Genomic DNA, 21474 nt, shown 5'->3' on the forward strand with positions numbered 1-21474 from the left:
AATCTTGTTACGAGGATTTTTCGAGAAATCCCACCACTCCCGATAGCCAATAATCTCATAACACCGGTGTTGTGAATGTCTTTTTTTCCTGCAGTGAATACATACACGATTGTTACCTTTGCCAGAGGATTGAGGGTTCCGACTGCTTGATGATCCTTGTCGATTTTGGTTGACCAACATCGCCGAGTTCTCGGAGACTGGGCAATAGCTCCCCATTGTCTGTCTCTGTTGATATTCGCGTCTGACATATGCATATGTACTCTCCAAATCAAGTTTGGGATCTTTTCGCAAAATTTCTCCACGAACTTGATCAAACTCGGAGTCAAGCCCACTGAGAAAAATATGAACCCGAAGCCTAGCCATTGCAGAGTGTAACTGGATTAGCCCTTCGACTGTTCCTTCTTGAGATATAGTTCTATGATCAATCTCCTGGAAAATAGCAACCAGTTCATTGTAGTATGTGGATAACGGTCTACCATTTTGTTTGGTAGAAAAGATCTCTGGTTCAGCTCAAATATACAAGTTTCATCGGATCCATCATAGAATGTTTTTGATACTGCTTCCCATATCTCCTTGGCAGTGGAGAGGCGAATAAATCGTTGCATGAGCAATGGACTCATAGAGTCAATAAGTCAACTTTTGACTCTTTGATTTTCAGTAATCCATGCTCCAAGATTAGCATCACCAGATGTTGGTTTTTTTGTTTCGCCGGTGAGGTATCCAGCTTTGTTGCGTGCGCCAATTCGCATCTCTATGAGTTGGGACTATAATGAATAATTGGTCTCATCGAGGATAATTCCAGTTGGAAACGCAGAATTATCTTGGTGGACTATAATCTGTGGTGATGGGATAAGTTCGGTGGATGCGCCTGTAGTGGTGGCCATCGATCCGAATTTTTTTTTTTTCTAATCCGGTCCGGTTTGGTTCAGTCCGGTCCGATTCGGTATGATCTGGGCGGATTCAATTCTGGTCCGCTCCAGTGCTGGTCCGATCCGGTTCGGTCCGATTCGGTTGACCCGTCGATCTGGGTCGACAGGAAAAATAAAGGAACAGTAGTTCCTAAGTTAAAAAATACCTTCGTCTTCGTCTTCGGCAACGGCAGCGGAGCGTCGGCTTCAGTCGGAACAGGGTGGTGGTGCCGTCGTCGGCGCTCGTCGGCACTCGTCGGCGACGTGATTTTGACTACAGGACCGTCGTAAGAGAACTCTGTTCTCTTTCGGCAATTCGGCTTCCCTCGACGACAGTGGTGATCGGCGGTAATAACGGGAAGGTGGAACTGTCGTTGGCGGTTGTCTTTGGTCTTCAGCGATCGTCTTCGGGCGTCGGCGACGTTCTTTTGGCGTCGGGACAGCCGGAATACAGAGTTGCAGAAAAAATAGAGTTCTGCAACTCCGACGGATTTTTTTTTTTCCTTCCTTCGGCGATTACAGGAGCACTTAGCTCCCACTTTCTGCGATGGAAAAGAGAGGATAATTCTCCTGCTCTGATACCGTGTAAAATAGAACAAACCGAAAATAATAACAGAGACTGAAAGAATGATTTTTTGATGAGTTTATTCTTCTCCGTTAAGAGGCTATTTATAATACATTACAAGTCGATTTTAGGATCAATTTAGATCCTAAAATCAAGGAATAAAATCAAGAATACAATCACGGGATCGAAGGAAACAATCACGCTATATAGTTTCCTTTGATCACGCTATACAACTATACATTTCAACACTTCTTCTCCACGTACCAAAATTACTTTTAAGTTCCTCGCCGACACCGCCAATGCCTTCATCCTCTCCGTATTCATTTGATCAACAATATTGGAATAGTACAAAGTTGCTAACTAAATTAGAAGTTTTGATTTGAAAAACAAAATCTCAAACGGAGAGTATAATCAACACTTCAATCACTTTGAGAAAGTATTCAAGATATATAAAAATAAATATTGGAACAAGTAGCTGTTTGAAGATAATCTTGTGTAGGAGACTTCAGTCTTAGATTTCAAAATTCTAGGCTCTAGAACTCACTAAATATGACAAGGAAGCTTCAAAAATTTTGTGGATCAAGTTTTGGTCAAAGTTATAAATAACTTGGGGTATTTATAGGACAAATCCCAATTCAAAAAATTAACCATTGTTTAAAATCGGTCAAGATCTCTTATAAAAATAGTGAAAACATAATCCAAATTTGTAAAAAAAAAAACTTAATAAATGTTACTAGTGTTACTTGTCATTTTGGTAGGTCGCTTACAGAGATTGATGACCTAGAGACAAAGTTATGGCCTTTCAAAGTCTTCGATTTCTATATTTATAGTATGACGTCAAATCCTTTGGCAAGGTTGAATTATTTATATGCCAACGAATATTTTGGAGGTTGAATCCTTTGTGTGACTCGAATCCTTTGACTTTTATTTTCTACAAGGGTCGACTCCTTTTGTAGGGATCTAATCCTCCATGTTTAGAATCTTCAACTTGAACTGAATCCTCTTGATGTAGTCGACCCCTTAATCTTTCCTACAATGGTCAACTCCTTAAATAATTCAAAGCTTACTATATCTCGGGTTCTACTTGTTGTTGTTTCCTGTTAGACATACGAGGTCAACTTTTTCCCCATGGGGTCAATTTCTTTTTGTGTTTCAGTATGAGTTTGATTTGATTTTTTTTTTTTTTTTTGGACTTGTCCATTTGCTTTTGTGCTCAATCCCTAGGGCATGTACTCAACTTCGTATGTGCATGTGTTCGACTCCTTTTCTTTCCAATTATTTTCTATAACAATTTTTCAAATTCTTTTTATTGTCATACATTTTTAGCTCAAAACCAACCTGTTCACACTAAAAATCAAATTAATCAAATTTTTATGTTTCTTAGCATCAAATTCTGGATACTTGGAGGAATTTTTACCTTCTTCTTCCTTAGATTGTGGGAGTCATTTTAGTGCATCCATATTGTGTTATCTTTGGTAATGGTTGAACTTGCAATCTGTTTCTACTTTTCTTTTTTACTTGTAATTTTAGAAACCAAGAAATCTTTTATTATATGATTTTAGACAATATTTAGGCCTTCAATTTAGCTAGATACTTAGGAAGAAGAGGTGTGGTTAACTTTCACTTTTGCACAATAGGTTAGGCCATCCATCCCTGTAGTCTCTTAAACAAATGATTCATTCATTGCATTCCATTTCCGGTTTGAACTGTGAAGATTATCACATAAGTAAACACATGTGCAATACTTATTCTCCTCAAGGTGAAACCACAGGTCTTGTTTTCTTTAGTTCATATGGATGTGTGAAGACCCGTGAACATCTCTAATGTTTCCCGTTCAAAGTACTTAATTAAATTTTGGTTGTTCTTATTAAAAGAAAAATCTTTCAGGAGACTTGACAGATGTCTTTCAAAAGCACAGTAGCTGGTTAGTATTTGCGGCGTGAACCCTATTTGGCTGAAGAAATGTTTTGGGATCCAATGGATGGTTTCCGTCATTGTCGGTATCGTCAAAAACATAAAGAATGCTACCCTTCACCTCCATTCTGCTTGTGTCTATCGCCTCCTTCGTCCTCCCTTAGTTCCCTCTCGAGATTTCTCAACAGTCAAGATGGAAAGAGGAGAAGACGAAGAGGTCGCCTTAGAATTCATGGAAGCCATCCGCGTGTACAAGTCCGGTCGTATAGAGCGCCTCCTTGGCAATGACATTGTCCCCGCCTCCATTGAATCTCCGTCCGGCATCTCCTCCAAGGACATAACCATTTCGCCGGACGTCTCCGCCCGTCTTTTTCTTCCCAACATCATCGAACCTGCCAAGAAAGTAGCCGTCCTCGTCTACTTCCACGGCGGGGGTTTCTTCATTGAGACACCCTTCTCGCCACTCTACCACAACTACGTCAGTTCTCTCGCGTCCGCCGCCAACGTCGTCGCCGTCTCCATCCACTACCGTCGCGCACCTGAACACCCTCTTCCCGCCGCGTACGATGACTGCTGGGCCGCCCTCCAGTGGGTAGCCTCCCACGCCGACGGCGGGGGGTCGGAGCCCTGGCTCGCCGACCGTGGTGATTTCAAGAGGATCATCATCGTCGGCGACAGTGCCGGCGGGAACATAACGCACCAAATGGCGCTGCGTGCTGGGGAGGAGGGAGCCTTGAAGACCGGAACCAAAGTGGAGGGAGCAATGATAGTGAACCCATACTTCTCGGACCCCCTAATGTGCGGCCGGAAATGGATAAATTTTGGAAGTTCGTTTGTCCCGGCACGACGGGAATCGATGACCCGTGGAGCAACCCGCTGGCGACGGGGAGTCCCGCGTTGACCGGGCTGGGATGCGGGCGGGTGCTAGTGTGCCTGGAGGAGAAGGATTTCTTGAGGGAGTGGGGGTGGTTTTATTATCAAGGGCTGGCATCGAGCGGGTACGAAGGGACGGTGGAGATATTAGAGATGAAGGGCGAGGAGCATGTGTTTCACCTGTTCAAACCGGAATGTGAAAATGCCAAAGAGATGATGAAGAGAATGGTGGATTTCATTAATCAGGGTAATTAGTGACATTTACCTTGGTTAGTGTGGTCATGAGGTGTGTGATTTATGATTTATAATGAGCCTCGTTTAAGTGTTGTGGTCATACATGTTGTTGATACATGGGAATGAATTAATCTCGATTTTGAGATTTCAAATGTAGTTCCTAATAATTTTGAATCTTGATATGATAAAATTTGGCACTCTATCAATAATTTATTTTTTTTAGCTTTCTTTGCATTTTTATTGGATTTTGCTATCTTACTATAATTTTCATGTAGAAAATTATATATTTCCAAAAAGATATTTGAGTCTAGTTTCTTAAACAAAACAAAAAAAATTAATTAAAGTTTTTTACAAGAGAAATCGACATCTGAAGCAATTTGGTTGATTATGATTTTGTCGAAGAAATTCATTGGGAAGTTGGCCCCTCCATTCCCTTTCAAATAGGAGGTCATGATATGAGGATGGTTGGGGAAGAAGATTGAATAGAGACGGAAGTGGAACTAGACGAGGTGCTTCGGACCACAACCAAACGGGTAACCTTTAACCCCTTATGTAGAACCAGTTAATCTAGATAGGGGAGTTTGCTAGAGGTAGAATCTAGCTAATCAATCTAGAGGAGAGATTTGTAATTGTGTATTTCAACATACCTTTCTAGTGAACATTTTTTGTAGTTTTTGGAAAATAGGCAAAAAAAATGGCTAGTTTAATGGCGAAACGTATAAATTCCTCTCCAAATATTGTATGAACAGTAATGAGAGTATATATTGGCAATCGTTGTATTTATGTACTAGTTTTACTTGAAATTTATTTTCAATCTTTTTTTTAGGGAAAAGAATCATCAGGTTGTAAAAACTCCCATTATCTCTCAACTTTTATGATCATTATAGCAATTCAAACTCCACAAACTTTTCCTCTTGTAAATCGAATGTTGGAGACCTGGATATCTCAAGGAGAAAGTTGTCTTTCCAAATTTCAAGGATGTAAGTTCTAATTTATTTTGTATTTTCATTGTTTTTTTTTTTACACAGTTGAACTAAAGCCGGTTAATCTCAATAGGAGAGCTTGCTAGAGCTAAAATCTAGCTGATCAAACTCCAGGATATATTTGTAATCATGTATTTGAGTAAACACATGGCTTAAAAGAGAGCCAAAATCTCTTGTGTGATTTATGCTAATAGACCAATTAGTGAAATTTTCTCAAGCAATAGTTCTTGAGCAGTTACTACCAATAGAAGAAAATTGATAACAAAAAAATTTGTTTCCGTTTGTACTGTTGTTTGTTATTTGGCTTACTTACTTTTTAAGGAACCTAATTTTTAAAGGTAAATTATCAATTCACTCCTTGAGAAGCTACCTAGTCCAACAATTGGTATTAAAACAGGTCATTCTTTGACATCAAAATCTATTTGATTTTCATAATTTAATTTCAAATGGCATATCAAAATAGTTTACTTCTTGCCAAAGGACAATTTGCCAACTGTCCCCCAATATTTAATTGGATAGATTATCTGTTACATTGCTCTAAGGGCAATAGTTGAATAAGAGAGAAAGAGAGGGGCATTGTGGTAAATACAAAGAAAGGGTTTAAAAAAACGAATAGGGAAAGAGAAGAAGTAGAGGAGAAAGAAAGGTAAGTCCTAAACTGAGTGATCCCCCTTTCCCTCCTCTTTTGATTTTTCAAAATGAAAAGTCAAGAGAAGAAGTAGAGGAGAAAGAAAGGTAAGTCCGAAACCGAGTGATCCCACTTTCCCTCCTCTTTTGATTTTTCAAAATGAGGGGGGGTGGGGGGAGATGAACTCTTTTTTGGGTGTTAGTATACATGAGTTCAAGTGCACTGAAAAACAAATTCTAGTGTTAGTGCCCCAAAATGAAAAATATGATGTAAACAAGAGAATGAGTAACTTTTTATAATATACTTAAATAGAACATATACCTAAACAGATAATTAACTAAAATAAGCATGGTTACAATACTAATAAGTGATTTAATGTAGTATTAAAATATATTAATATACTAATTAATGATATACTATATCATATTAATTAATGATTATAGTTTATTATAAAATAATATAATAATTACATATGACACTAATAAATATAAAAAATAAATTAAAATGTAAAAAATAACAGAAACGAATATAATAATAAATAAATTTATTTATTAATAACATAAGATATATTTTAACATTAAAAATCACAAATTTAATACAGTAATAAAATAAATAAATATATTATTTTTACCAATAACATAATATATATTTTATATATTATTAATTAATTATATATTGCCACAAATTTTAAAACCATTGATTTAATTAATTATAACAATGGGATAATTAAACCACAATAATTGATCAAATATTTACTTTAACAATATTTTAATTATGACTATTAAATCACTAATTTAATACATTAATTAAAAAATGAATATACTGAATACATAAAAACACTTATTTTATTAATAATAGAAGATGGATTTTTTATGTACTATTAATTAATAATAAATTTTTATAAAATTAAAAATGAGTAGTTTAATTAATTAAAATATGGGATAATTAAACTAAATAATTGATCAAATGCTCTCTTTAACAATATTTTATTTACCATGATAGATTATAAATAACATATAATAAATAAATAAGTATATTATTTTATTAATAAACTAGGATATATTATTAATAAAATATATAACTAAAACTTAAAAAAACATGCTTGAAAATGAACTGAGTTACTCATAATAGTCCACAATTTACAGCATAAAACCCTAACCCTAAACCCTAAATCCCCGAAACACTAATCCTAAAACCTAAAATTAAACCCTAACCCTAAAATCCAAAATTAAACCCTAAACCCTAAATCCCTTAAACCATAAAAATTATACCCTAAAACCCAAAATTATACCTAAATCCCCTAAACCATAACCCTAAATCCCGAAATTATACTGGAAGCGAACAATCAATACAAATAAACCACACATAAACTAAATAAAACAATATCAAACAGTACATTAAACTAAAAAAATAGAATTAGGTTTATTAAGTAAAATTTTGGGGAAATCGAAGCCAAATGGGAGAAATTGAGGAAAATCAAAGCCAAAAATGAGGGAAATAGGTAGAAGTTAAGACATTTGAACCCTAAATTGGGAAATCGGAAGAAATTTGATACAAGAGAGGTGAGAGAGGGGGAAATAGAGGGCGAGAGGCGTCTTGGTGAGAGGTGAGTGAGAGGGCCGAGAAGCAAGGGGCGCAAGGACAGTAGAGAGGGCCGAGAGCCGAGAGATTGTTCCAAGACGTAGAGAGACCACCGGAGGCAAGAGGGAACCTCGAGACGCAGAGATGGGAGAGACTTAGAGAGAAAGAGAGGGAAGAGATAAGAAGACGACATAGGCAGAATAAGCCAAATGGAGTGCGAAGACGAGAGGAAGCAGAGAGCGGGAGAAAAAAAAATTCGGGAGAGGAAGGCCGAGAGGGAGAAGATAACACAAATGAGAAAAAAAATCGTCGGGGGAGGGAACGATGCGTCCCGAGAGACGCTTCAAGTGGATGATTCACAAAATTGGGCTGAATCACGATTTCACTATTTTAGCCTGAGATGATTACCTGCATTTTTTAGATGATGTTGACACTCATTCACCACTAACGGCCTAATCAAATGAACTATGCAATGGGCGAGAATGACAAACCCCCCCCGGATTTGGAAATCCCTACCCCCGTAGGTTAGATGATGCTTGTTCTTTTGTTGGATTTGGAAATTTGAAAATTTTGCGTCAGTTTAGTTTGAAATTGAGTTGCCCCTTCTCATTTCTTCATTTCTCTTGCTGATTTTCCTAATTTCGGTTTTATTATCTGTTCTCATAGTTTGCCACATAAACGCATAGAGTTTTAACTTGAGTTGAAGTGTTTTTGAGTTCAGATTTTATACCGTCAGGGTTCTAAAAGTTTGATTTGTGTTCAGTGGTGTGTCGAGTTTTGAATTTCTGAATTGATCATTCTAATTTGAACTAAAACTAATTGGGTTCTTAAATGTCGTAATTTGGATTTGATTAAGTATGAAAAGAAGTGTAGACTAGGTTAAGCATCTGAAATTGATGTTTTCAGTTTAGATTTAGGGTAAATGAGTTATGAAATTTCATGTTTGTCTCGATTTAAGCTTGATTAGAGACATTGAGTTTGAAATTTTGAAATTGTAGTTCTTGAGTTGGATTAAGGTTAATTTGGGTTCTAAAATGTCATATTATGTTTGATTTAAATATGATTAGAAAGAGATTCAATGTCTTTATTTTTAAGTCTTTGATGTCATTTTTATTTGTAGAACTATAAATATTTGAAAAAATAATTTTTAGATCATCTGACATTATTCCTCATCGTCCACCTTGGCTACTACTCCTTCGTCTTGCACCATCTGAGGATGGTCCGACGGGTTCGAAGATGCATGACGTGGAGTCACGTGGGGAGGACAGTGAAGTCCCAAAGACCCAGGGTAATAAAAACTACTCAAAATTTATTTTTATTTATCATAAATTATTTTTAGTTTGTCTATTTACTTTGTGTATAACTTTCGAGCGTATATAGATTACTCCACATCCTCTCCATTCGGCAAAAGTATTCTTCCTTGTAGTGACCCCACCATTTTCTCTCCTTAGATCTTCTCCCTCTCCCCTTTACTAGTTAACTCCACACGCATACGGAGAGAGACACATGACAAGACTCATTCCTCTTTTGACGAGAGCAGGATATCCCTCCAATTTGAAATGTTATCTCATCCACATGCCACCCATTTGTCAACTCTTTTGATTGGGTGGAACTTAATTACAATGTCACGCTCACACATATGCAACCTCATTTGTCCATGGGTAGGCAATTAGGTTCCTTCAATCTTGAGTTGATTAGTGTTGATGACTAAACCATTGATCGAGTTTAATGATTAAATTTTCATACTTAAGCACTCACATAAGACAGATTTGAAAGGCCTTCCATTTGGTTGTGGTCTGAAGCACTTTGTCCGGTTCTACTTCCATCTCCGTTAACTCCTCATCGGGCTTATTGTCACCGTATGTAAGAGGGGGCCTCTCGTCTTATCCCTCCTTCCCAATGAATTTCTTCACCAAAAACACAATCAATCGATTGCCCTTTCTTTGCTGCTTTAAATGTTGATTTCTCTTTAAAAAACTTAAATTAAAATTTTCTAAAAATATATAATTTTCTACAAAAAATTAAAATTATAGTAAGATAGTGCATGAACTAAGAAAGAAGAAACCTAAAAAAATAAAATATTAGTAGAGTGCCAAATTTTATTATATCAAGATTCAAAATTTTTAGGAACTACATCTGAAATCTCAAAATCAAGATTAATCCATTCCCATGTATCAACAACATACATGACCACACCACTTAAACCTGGCCCATTATAAATCATAAATCACACACCTCATGACCACGCTAACCAAGGTCAATGCGACTAATTACCCTGATTAATGAAATCCACCATTCTCTTCATCAGCTCTTTGGCATTTTCACATTCCGGTTTGAACAGATGAAACACGTGCTCCTCGCCCTTCATCTCTAATATCTCCACCGTCCCTTCGTACCCGCTCGATGCCAGCCCTTGATAGTAAAACAACCCCCACTCCCGCAAGAAATCCTTCTCCGCCAGGCACACTAGCACCCGTCCGCAGCCCAGCCCCGTCAAAGCGGGACTCCCCGTCGCCAGCGGGTTGCTCCTCGGGTCGTCGATCCCCGTCGTGCCGGGACAAACGAACTTCCAAAACTTATCCATTTTGGCCGACATTTCCGGCTCCACATTAGGGGGTCCCTCGGACCCCCAGAAGTATGGGTTCACTATCATTGCTCCCTCCAATTTGGTTCCGGTCTTCAAGGCTCCCTCCTCCCCAGCACGCAGCGCCATTTGGTGCGTTATGTTCCCGCCGGCACTGTCACCGGCGATGACGATCCTCTTGAAATCACCATGGTTGGCGAGCCAGGGCTCCGACCCCCCGCCGTCGGCGTGGGAGACCACCCACTGGAAGGCGGCCCAGCAGTCATCGTACGCGGCGGGAAGAGGGTGCTCAGGTGCGCGGCGGTAGTGGATGGAGACGGCGACGACGTTGGCAGCGGACGCGAGAGAACTGACGTAGTTGTGGTAGAGCGGCGAGAAGGGTGTCTCAAAGAAGAAACCCCCGCCGTGGAAGTAGACGAGGACGGCTACTTTCTTGGCAGGTTCGATAATATTGGGAAGAAAAAGACGGGCGGAGACGTCCGGCGAAATGGTTATGTCCTTGGATGAGACGCCGGATGGAGATTCAATGGAAGCGGGGACGATGTCGTTGCCAAGGAGGCGCTCTATACGACCGGACTTGTACACGCGGATGGCTTCCATGAATTCGAAGGTTACCTCTTCGTCTTCTCCTCTTTCCATGTTGACTGTTGAGAATTCTCCAGAGGGAACTAAGAGAGGACGAAAGAGGCGATAGACACGAGCAGAATCGAGGCTATGTTTGGCAAAGAACTTAAATAAAGACAAAGTACGAAGAAAAAACTATAGGAGAGACAAAAGAAGAAGGAATTTCTTTAATATAATTATTTTCTCTATCTATAAAGCACGAGTACATGGGTATTTATACTACTCAATACTAATCAATAGATGCGTCTTATCACTCCAATAGTCACTAATCAATACATGTATCTTATCACATCTAAAGACATTAGTTAATGGATGCATCTTTTCATATCAAAAGACATTAGTCAATGGATGCATCTTTTCACATCAAAAGACATTAATCAACGGATGCATCTTTTCACATCAAAAGACATTAATCAATGGATGTATCTTATTTTCGGTTTTGTTGAACAACCTGTAATAAATTGACAATAACCTCTTCTAGAAAACATCAATTCATGAATGGTCTGATTCACTGGAACCGAGACAGGTATAGCTTTCGAATGACATATTATTTGCACCATTTAAATGAAAATAGACCCTTCAAATGTTTCTTTGATTCCAATCAAGTTTAATATCCAACACCTCCTCTTAAATTTGACATCTTTGTTACACCGATCAATATTCTCAACTTCTAAAAACTTTCATATTTGAGAGACTTTGTGAAAATGTCAACAAGTAATTAGAAACCAATGAGAGAATTTAGGAGAAAACTCAACGAGGACACTCGGTTGTATAGGATTATAATTTTTTGGAAAATTAACTGATTATAGTTTTATTGATACTAAATTCACGATTCTTAGATTAAAGATGCCAAATTGATGTTTCCTCGACTTTGGAATGAAAATATCTCTAATTTCAAGTTGATCCAACATCCATTTTAAACTAAAAGCAAGCTTGTTTTAATCCATCAACCCATCTCAATCTTTTAAGTCTTGATACAAAAGAAGAACAAAGGATACTCTATTTGGAAACTTGAAGGATTGGATAATCGTATTCTCTCTTGTATGCCTTGGTTCAAAGAGGATGGTTGGATTATATGGTCAAATCAGAGTAATATGTCAAACTAAAAGTGAGTTATTTTTATCCTAAACTTAAAAATCGTCAATTTAGTATCTTTGGATCATAGAATTCAATATTAATTACTCTGATCAATTAATTTTCCTAATTTTTTCTATCATTGGTGTTATTTTCGAAGCATACCCTCGCCGTATTTGTAGAGGATCTCCTCTTGGGCTCTCGATCGATTTGGGCTTGGGGAATCCCCAATCTTTGAGAACATAACGAGAGTGCTCCGTGCACAGCTGAACCCATCTCTATTTCGGGACTAAGGGAAGACGAAGAAGGCGATAAACACGAGCAGAATGGAGGTGAAGGGTAGCATTCTCTATGCTATAAAGACGGAGACCATCCGTTGGATCTCAATGCCAAGTCAGCTCGTAATTCATCTACCTCATGAAGCATTACTTTGTGGTCCAACACAACATCTCGAAAACTTTCTTCTAAAGTTAAAAACATCATTTAGGTGTATATTGAGAATGGAGCTTTAATATTCTACTATATGTACTTAGATGGGGTTGAAATAAGATTTAATGGGACATACGAAATTATGATGGAGATATGGGTAACCTCGGGGATAAAATATCATTTTTTTACACACTGCCTATGAGCATAGTGGAAGAACCATACAGACACTTGACCAAGACTTGACCAAGAGTGTCCCTAATGTCCAACTTGAGTCAAGTCTTTTATTCTTCACCCCAAGTGGTATTATGTGTTTGAGTCACCCTTAAAAAGTGAGTAGTCTCTTTGTAAAACCCAAAAGTTGGGTTGTTTTTCTGCCTTTCAAATCAAGCAGAGTATTTTTTAGATTATGACCAACTGGTGTATGGAGCTTTTTTGTATAGCTAGGAGTAATTTTCTTCTCTTACATTGTGTTTTTCCAAGCTATGTGTCTATTTCCTTTTTATCCCTGGGGGAGAAGTAGAAAAAGAAGTACAAGAAAGAGGTTTTTCATTCCACATGTTGTGGTAATTTTTATATGACCAAAATATTCAAGAAATGGGGAGCACCAAGATGAAGTTTTTACATTTATGAAAAAAAAATTGAAGACCAAAAATCTTTTTCATTGCAAGTTGAAGGTATAAACTTTAGGTTGAGGGGGGAGGTTAAAGAGCAAGTTTGGAAGAGTCTTACATGACTCTCACAAAGACATCATTAATATGGTGGAGTCTAAGAAGAGTCTCATGAAAGGAGGTCTTACATAAGAGTCACTGTTAAAGGTGTTTTAGTTATAATAATTCTATTTATATTTAGTTGTTTAATGGAAATTTTACCAAACTACCGGTTTGAAACAACTTATTTATGAAACTAACGAAGATCTCAAATTATTTACAATACTACCGAACTTTGACCGGTCCACTGTATATGTGGACAGTCAAAGGCAACACATAAGCTTTGATTGCTTATGCGTCACCCCGTCATCAGAGCGATATTATAGATGAACACATAGGCTGCCACGTCATTATTATTGACACGTCATCTACCACGTCATTATATGATAAATTTTGAATAAATTTAAAAAAAATTAAAAAATCGAATACACTTTTTATAACCTTATATCTAAAATAAAAAAATTATTTTAAAATTTTTAATAAACAATTAAAAAATTAACTCTTACTTATTTAACACCATTTAATATCAATTAAAATATTTAGTAATTAAAAAAAATATCGTTACACTTTTTATTTCTTCATATTTTAAAAAATAAAAATAAAATAAGTAAAATAATTAGATTTAAAATATTTATAAATTAAAAAAAATATTTTAGAGTTTAAAAATACAATTTATTTGTATACTTTTTACCACCTTATTTAAAAAATAATAATATTTACAAATTTTAAATATTTATAAATAGAAAAATCTAACTCTTACCCATTTATTATGGATTTAAAATATTTATAAATTTAAAAAATCTTACTCTTAAGTCTTGCCCATATATTATCGATTTAAAATATTTAAAATTTTAAAATAATATACAAAAAAAATAATTTTAGAGTTTAAAAATACAATTTATTTGTATATTTTTATCAACTTATTTAAAAAATAAAATAAATTTAAAATTTTAAATATTCATAAATAGAAATAATCTAACTCTTACCCATTTACTATGGATTTAAAATATTTAAAAATAAAAAAATTACTTTTAAGTCTTACCCATATATTATCTATTTAAAATATTTATGAATAGAAAAAAATTTACTCTTAAGTCTTACCCATATATTATCCATTTAAAATATTTATAAATAGAAAAAAATTTACTCTTAAGTCTTACTCATATATTATCCATTTAAAATATTTATAAATTTAAAAATATATACAAAAAAGTTGTTTTAGTGTTTAAAAATATAATTTATTTGTATACTTTTTATCACCTTTTTTAAAAAATAAAAAATTATTAAAAAATATATTATTTAATTAAAAATCTTTAAAAAATTTACATTAATTTTTATTTGGCAAAAATTTCATTAACATAAAATCAGAAATTAAACAGTAAATCACAAAAAAATCAATACAGTCATTAAACACCTAAATTCAAATAAATATTATAATTAAATACAATAATTCGATTCAATTAACAAAAACCCTAAAAAATCACCCTCCTAGGTTTTGAGAGAAAGGGCAGCGAGAGGATGAACAGAGGGGAACGGAGAAGAAGAACAAGAGATGAGGCTAAGAAGAAGAGAGAGCGGTTGAGAGGGGGGCGTTGAGGGCGAGGCCGAGCGGCGGCAGCAGGGGCGAGGCCGAGGCAGAGCAGCGGCAACAGGGGGGCGGTCGTGGCCGAGCGGCGGCAGCAGGGGAATGGCCGAGGCAAAGAAGCGACAGCAGGGAGCGGCCGAGGCGGAGCAGCGACAACAGGGGAGCAAGCGGCAACAGGGGAGGAGGCAGCAGGGGAGCGATGAGAGGAAAGAGCAGCCGACACGAGAGGCGAGGAGAAAGATCGTGGAAGAGATTAGAATTAAAAACATATGTGAGGGCTGACGTGGCGGGTGCTTATGTGGCCCCCAGATGACAGGGCAAAAAGAAAGTAATTTATATTGACATGGTAAGTTTCGTGGCAGATGACGTATCAATAATAATGACATGGTAGCCTCTGTGTTCATCTACAGCATTGCTTTGATGACAGGTCACCTTTGACTGTCGACATATACTGCGGACCGGTCAAAGTTTGGTAGTTTTGTAAATAATTTGAGATCTTCGTTATTTTCATAAATAAGTTGTTTCAAACCGGTATTTTGGTAAAATTCCCTTGTTTAATTATTCTAAGACTTATCTTTTAGTATTTAATTTGGGTGTAACTTAGATAAGGGTAGTACTTCTTTCTTGTATTATAAATAGACACTCATTGTACTTGTTGGAAGATAAAATCAAGCCCAAACGACCAAGGAAGGCCTACATATGTAAGATTATTATAAGATGGGCCACATAACCAAGGAAGGCCCACAAGATGGGCCCAAGCTCATAAGAAGTATCACCCACAATGATTACCAAGACCTGGCATCCTTATCACATCAGTTGGAAGATCAAGAAGAACTCACAAAAGTATCTTTATCTTAGGTTCATGACCAAGAAGAGTTTTAGTTTAAGTTGTATTTGTCTTTTATCAATATTGAGTTACCTAATTATGTTAGGACTTACCTTAAGTGTTAGAGTTTGGGTGTAATTGGGACAAGAGTAGTTTTATTGTAATTGGACTCTACTACCTTCCTCAATTATAAATAGAGGTTCATGTACTCTGATTACAACAAGTTATTGATGTCAATGAAGTATTTCACTATTCCATAAATTTAACAGTATTCAAATTATAACGAGTTAATGAAGTATTTATCTTTTCTAAAAATTTAATAGGTGACATAGAGGCACACAATGCTAGCAAATTTCTATGATTTGCTGGTAGACGAGCCCTTCTCAGGTGAAACCCCAAGTAACTAATTTCTTAAATTCATTGGCAGAGCTGCCTATTAGCAAATTGTGAGTTTCGCCGGTAGAGGGTGAATCATTTCTACTATAATTTTTATTTTTTGTTAAAATATTTTTCTTGTTTAATAAATATATTCATTAATTTTTTTATTAAAATATAAAATAAAGAACACATAACAAAAAATATGTATAATAAAATCAAAAAAATTTTATAAGCAATATATTTTTTTGTCAAAATATAAAAATTTATTAATTTTATAAAAAAAACTATACACCATCTATAGGAGGATCTAGGAGTGGTTGCCTCTCAGTCTACATATTTCTCAGCTACTCCTAAATTTAGGAAATACCTCTTTAGTTTCCCACAACTCCCCCTCTATATGTACAATTGATCAAAATGAAGCCTCAAGCCATGAACATAGACAGACCTAACTCCATGAAACCCGATGCACAATAACTCTCTTCAACCAGCTCACTAGCTTCTTGTGCCTCTCATGCCAATCACTTAGTTTCCAAGTTGCAACCGAAGTTTGCAAGAAAAACAGTTTTATAAAAAAAACTCCTCTACTTCATACTTCACTTCAAATGAAAATCATCTTCACCTCTCCTTGATTTGGACAACATAATTACAATAAAGAGAACGGAGTTATAGCCAATCAAAGTGATGATTTAGCTTAATTTGGTAAAAAGGGGGGAATCTCTTTTAAAAAAAAACTTAGTTATACTTTTCAAAGCAGTGTATTCCTTACGCCAGGAGATAAAACTTATTAATCGGGTCGGACATCCGGATTGGGCTCTGGGTATCGGATCCGAGGTGGGTTCGAGATTAAGATAGGAAAGCACCGCGCGCTTTCGCATTGCGCTTCTATTTAAGAGGACCCAACGCACTGCACCAGAAGAACTGCCAAGTCCGACCGTGGGAAACTAAAAGAGTGAAGGATGGGGAAGAGAAAGACGGAGATAAAGGAGATCCAGGAGAAGGATCGCAGGGAGGTGACATTCTCGAAGCGAAGCAAGGGTTTGTTCAAGAAGGCAGCAGAGCTTTCTGTTCTGACCGGTGCTCAGGTGGCCATGTTCGCGTTTTCACCCGGCGGAAAGATTTTCACCTTCGGCCCCGTTGATGCCGTTGTTGACGCCTATCTTGGAGGATCGACGGGGAGCATCTCCGGTACTAATCGCTGCTCTGATGAAGAAGCTGAAGTAATTATGACGAAGGTTTGCGATCTCCAGCGTCAGATCGATGTCGAGAAATCCAAGAATCGTATTGTGGAAGAGTTGAAGATGAACGCCAGCGTCTGCGAAGCATCTGCCGCTTGTCAACAAATCGGCATCCCAGGATGACATGTTTGATGACTTGGAGTTGGAGTCTTTATTGAGTGGAGATTTTCCGTAGTTCGATGTTCCTCCTTGTTAAACAGGCAGCAAGTTCGCAATTGTTGTTACTGCAGCTCCTGGTCGCTTCCTTTCGGACAGACATTCCACACTTGTAATTTTTACCGATCACAGATCAGATACTTCTTGCTTGTATTCTTTTGATGGATTATCTGTACGGTTAGTTTTACTCAGTTATTTGCATATTTAAGCTGCTTTACATTCAATATAAATATCTGATTCTTTAAAGTGAAATTTCATGTTCTTGAAAAATTTTGTGCTTCCAAATCGTCAATTGGCATTGCCGGAAACAACTCCGTCATCAAAATTATGCTCAGAGTCGGCGGGTGGGAATTGTCTGTTTCTAACCTTTGCTTCGTCCCAGATCAGTAATCTTCAATCGAAAAACGGTAAGTGAAAAAGAGATACTGGGAGATTTGATAGGCAGAGATTTTATTTTTTAGAGATTTGATTGGCTGTCCTTCTTTCAAAACCTGAATCCTTTCCGTGGGTTAATTACTTTTCTCTTTCCGTTCACACCGGAAACCCTCTTGTCCAGCTAACGACCAGGAAATCTCCAGTCGAAACAGATTCGGACGCGAGATTTTGTTTAGTTGCTTCTCTGCTCTGTCTTTCTTATCAAGTCGGACGCGAGATTTTGTTTAGTTGCTTCTCTGCTCTGTCTTTCTTATCAAGTAATGATGTTAAATTCGACCAATTAGTGGTGTTAAATTCGACCAGGTCACTTGCTTAAAGGTGAAAAGTGTAAATCTCCCTTATTTCAGAGAGGCTTTTCTATATATTCAAAACTCTCACAGCAATTTTACGGAATCCGTCGGGATTTAGAAACCCTATTCGAAAAGGAAGAGGAAGACCGAATTTACAAGTATGCCCTTGGACCAAAGAAAAAGACAAGTATGCCCTTGGACCAAAGAAAAAGACAAGTATGCCACTTTACATATACATATTTACATTAACACCCCCCCCCCCCCCCCCCCCCCCCCTCAAACTTGAAAGGGCAAGTAACATAAGTTTGCCTATGAGATGATGAAAACGAGGAGCTGGATACGATTTGGTGAAGACGTCCGCAAGTTGAAATGTGGAGGAAACATGGGGCAAGGTGAGAGAGCCTTGTAAGTAGTGATACCGCATAAAGTGACAATCAATCTCAATATGTTTCGTACGCTCATGAAAAACCAGATTCTTGGCAATCTGAATGGCACTTTGATTATCACAAAACATAGGGGTAGCAGACAGTTGAGGAAAACCAAGTTCTTCAAGTAAGCGGCGAAAACAAATTAACTCAGCAGCAGTGGTGGCCATAGCCTGATATTCTGCCTCGGCAGAAGAACGAGAAACAACAGATTGTTTCTTACTTTTCCAAGCCACCAAAGAATTCCCAAGGAAGATACAATACCCAGTAGTAGATTTGCGATCTGTCGGATCACCAGCCCAATCAGCATCAGAATAACCAGAGAGAACCAAATCAGAGGTGGAAGACAAAAGTAAGCCATGATGCACAGTGCCACGTTAGTAGCGTAAGATACGGAGAACTGCTGTCCAATGAGTAGTACGAGGGGCGGAAGCAAACTGACTAACCACATGAACAACATAGGTAATATCACGATGGGTTACTGTCAAGTAAACTAGGGACCCAACTACCTCTCTGTATCGAGTAACATCTGACAACAAGTCACCATCTGTAGGGCTAAGGCGATGATTGAGTTCAATAGGAGAATCCACAATTCGATCATCTGTCAATCCTGCTCGACTGATCACTTCAGAGATGTATTTGGATTGAGACAAAATATAACCTTCAAGAGAATAGGCAACCTCAATACCCAAAAAATACCGTAAATACCCAAGATCCTTCATTTCAAAGAGAGAGTGAAGTTTTCGTTTAAGGTCTGCAATGTCAGCTTCATCATCACCAGTCACAATCATATCATCAACATATAGAAGGACCACAATATGCCCCACAACAGTTTTACGAATGAACATGGCAGAATCATAGTTGGAAACAACAAAGCCAAGGCGGAACAAAGAGGAACTGAACTTCACAAACCAAACACGGGGAGCTTGTTTGAGAGCATATAAAGCCCGTCGAAGGCGACAAACATAACTAGCAGGATGAGGAAGACCTGGTGGTGGCCGCATATATACCTCCTCGGTCAAATCACCATTTAAAAAGACATTTTTAACATCCATTTGATGAAGATGCCATTTTTGAACCGCTGCAATAGAAATCAAGGTGCGAATGGTCTTCATTTGAGCAACTGGAGCAAAAGTCTCATCATAATCAAGTCCTTCTGTTTGGGAAAATCCTTTTGCAACTAACCGAGCTTTGTAGCGCTCAAGTGCACCATCAGATTGAGTTTTGATTTTGAAAATCCATTTACAACCAATAGCATGCTTACCGGGAGGAAGTTGAACCAACTCCCAGGTACCTGTTTGGTGCAAGGCGGTGAGCTCATCATTAATAGCTTGACGCCAATTTGCATCGGATACAACTTCCTTGTATGACTTAGGCTCAGCAAAAGAATGAATCTTAGACAGAAAGGTTAGATAGGGGGAAGAGAGCACATAGGAAGAGGGACCATACCTCTGAGGGGGACGACAAACACAAGTGGAAACGCGAGGGGTGGCAAGATGCGGATCACCAGAGTCTAGAGAGTCGAGAGGGAGAGGCGTCATAGGAGAAGGTAAGTCAGTACCTGCATGTGACTGTTGTGAAGGCATAGTAGAGGAGACCTCCGGAGGGAGGGGTGAGTCAGTGGACGGATGGTGAATGAGTAACTGGTCATCATGGGGCTCATCAGGCACAAATGGATCAATGTGTAACAATTCTGTATCATGCAAACCAGGAGTAGACAACGGAATCCGAAAGTAACAGAACTGTTCCAAAAACTTAACATTGTGATAAACAAAAAGTCTACCAGACTCAGGATGATAACATCGGTATCCTTTTTGACCAAAACCATAACCTAGAAACACACACAATGCAGATGTGGCAGACAATTTAGTGCGACAAGAAGGGGGTAATAAAACAAAGCAGGCACAACCAAAGACTCGCAAGTGATCATAGGTAGGACGATACCATACAACCATTCAAAAGGAGAGATACTGCCAGAAAAAAATGACGGAATTCGATTAATCAAATAAGTGGCAGTATGAAGGGCTTCCCCCCAAAATTCAGAGGTGACAGAGGCATGGAGCAGTAAAGAGCGAGCAGTTTCAATAAGATGACGATGTTTACGTTCTGCAACACCATTCTATTGAGGTGTATAAAGACAAGACAACTGATAAATAGTGCCCTCAGACTTCAGAAAATCATTCAATAAAGATGACATATATTCACTACCCGAATCAGAGATAAATTTTTTTATGTGAGTGGAAAAATGGGTTCGCACCATAGCACAAAATTGAACATAAGTAGAATAGAAGTTTGATTTTCGATGCATAAGAAATATCCAAGAGAAACGAGTAAAATCATCGACAAGCAATGCATAATAGCGAGCCCCACCTTTTGTGGATACAGGTGTGGGTCCCCAAACATCAGAGTGAACAAGATCAAAGGGAGAGGAAATAACTGAGTGACTCAATGTAAAGGGTAAATGACATTGTTTGCCAAGATTACAACCAACACAATCACGAAGAGGGGAAGATTTAATAATAGAATCTAACATATTGTGTTTGATCATAAACTGTAAACGAGGAACAGAGACATGTCCTAAACGAGTATGCCATAAGTAAAAAGAGTTATCTACAGAAAGTAAATCTTGCAACATGGATTGAACTGAAAAACTAGACACCTGTAGAGATACTGGTAATTTCAAATCATCAAGCAAGTAAAGACCACCTTCTCTATGGCCTATCCCAATCCGCCTCCCGGACTGGCGATCCTGTATAAGACAATGATTAGAAGCAAAGGTAATGGTGAGACCCAAATCAGTAAGTTTGCTAATTGAAAGAAGGTTAACAGCTAGATGGGGAACATAGAAAACATTAGATAAAGACCAAGTAGGGTGAGTGACAGTTCCAACCGAGGCTAGTGGCATGAGAGAGCCATTAGCTGCTTGGATGTTAACTGGGTGAGAAGGCTTAACACAATCATGTAAAAGAGACAAGTGGGGTGTCATATGGTGTGTGGCTCCAGAATCTAAGATCCATTTATGAGTGTCACCGGAGCCAGC

General features: G+C 37.7%; 3 protein-coding genes across 3 annotated transcripts; 2 read left to right on the forward strand and 1 right to left on the reverse strand.

Annotated features, from left to right (window-relative positions):
* The first annotated feature begins 3468 nt into the window (after positions 1–3468).
* LOC137937651 (probable carboxylesterase 12) lies at positions 3469–4684 on the forward strand. Its single transcript, XM_068782762.1, is given in 2 exon segments — positions 3469–4169; positions 4172–4684. Coding segments are annotated over 2 exon segments (933 nt in total). The 5' UTR covers positions 3469–3580; the 3' UTR covers positions 4516–4684.
* Positions 4685–9765: 5081 nt separating this feature from the next.
* Positions 9766–10915, reverse strand: LOC137935865 (probable carboxylesterase 12). Its single transcript, XM_068780251.1, has one exon. It carries the CDS (start codon positions 10907–10909, stop codon positions 9953–9955), a length of 957 nt encoding a protein of 318 aa, XP_068636352.1. The 5' UTR covers positions 10910–10915; the 3' UTR covers positions 9766–9952.
* Positions 10916–16849: 5934 nt separating this feature from the next.
* Positions 16850–17251, forward strand: LOC137936251 (agamous-like MADS-box protein AGL29). The gene has a single exon (XM_068780827.1). It carries the CDS (start codon positions 16850–16852, stop codon positions 17249–17251), a length of 402 nt encoding a protein of 133 aa, XP_068636928.1.
* Positions 17252–21474: the final 4223 nt, after the last annotated feature.

The sequence above is a fragment of the Aristolochia californica genome, unplaced genomic scaffold, assembly GCF_029961685.1.
Source record: "Aristolochia californica isolate CCGP_79_NKW_82.1479 unplaced genomic scaffold, dmAriCali1.0.hap1 SCAF_7, whole genome shotgun sequence".
NCBI classification, from domain to species: domain Eukaryota; kingdom Viridiplantae; phylum Streptophyta; class Magnoliopsida; order Piperales; family Aristolochiaceae; genus Aristolochia; species Aristolochia californica.

Bases quoted from the DNA above. Each gene is read 5' to 3' on its own strand.
- LOC137935865 (XM_068780251.1), bottom strand. From the start codon at position 10,909: ATGGAAAGAGGAGAAGACGAAGAGGTAACCTTCGAATTCATGGAAGCC.
- LOC137936251 (XM_068780827.1), top strand. From the start codon at position 16,850: ATGGGGAAGAGAAAGACGGAGATAAAGGAGATCCAGGAGAAGGATCGC.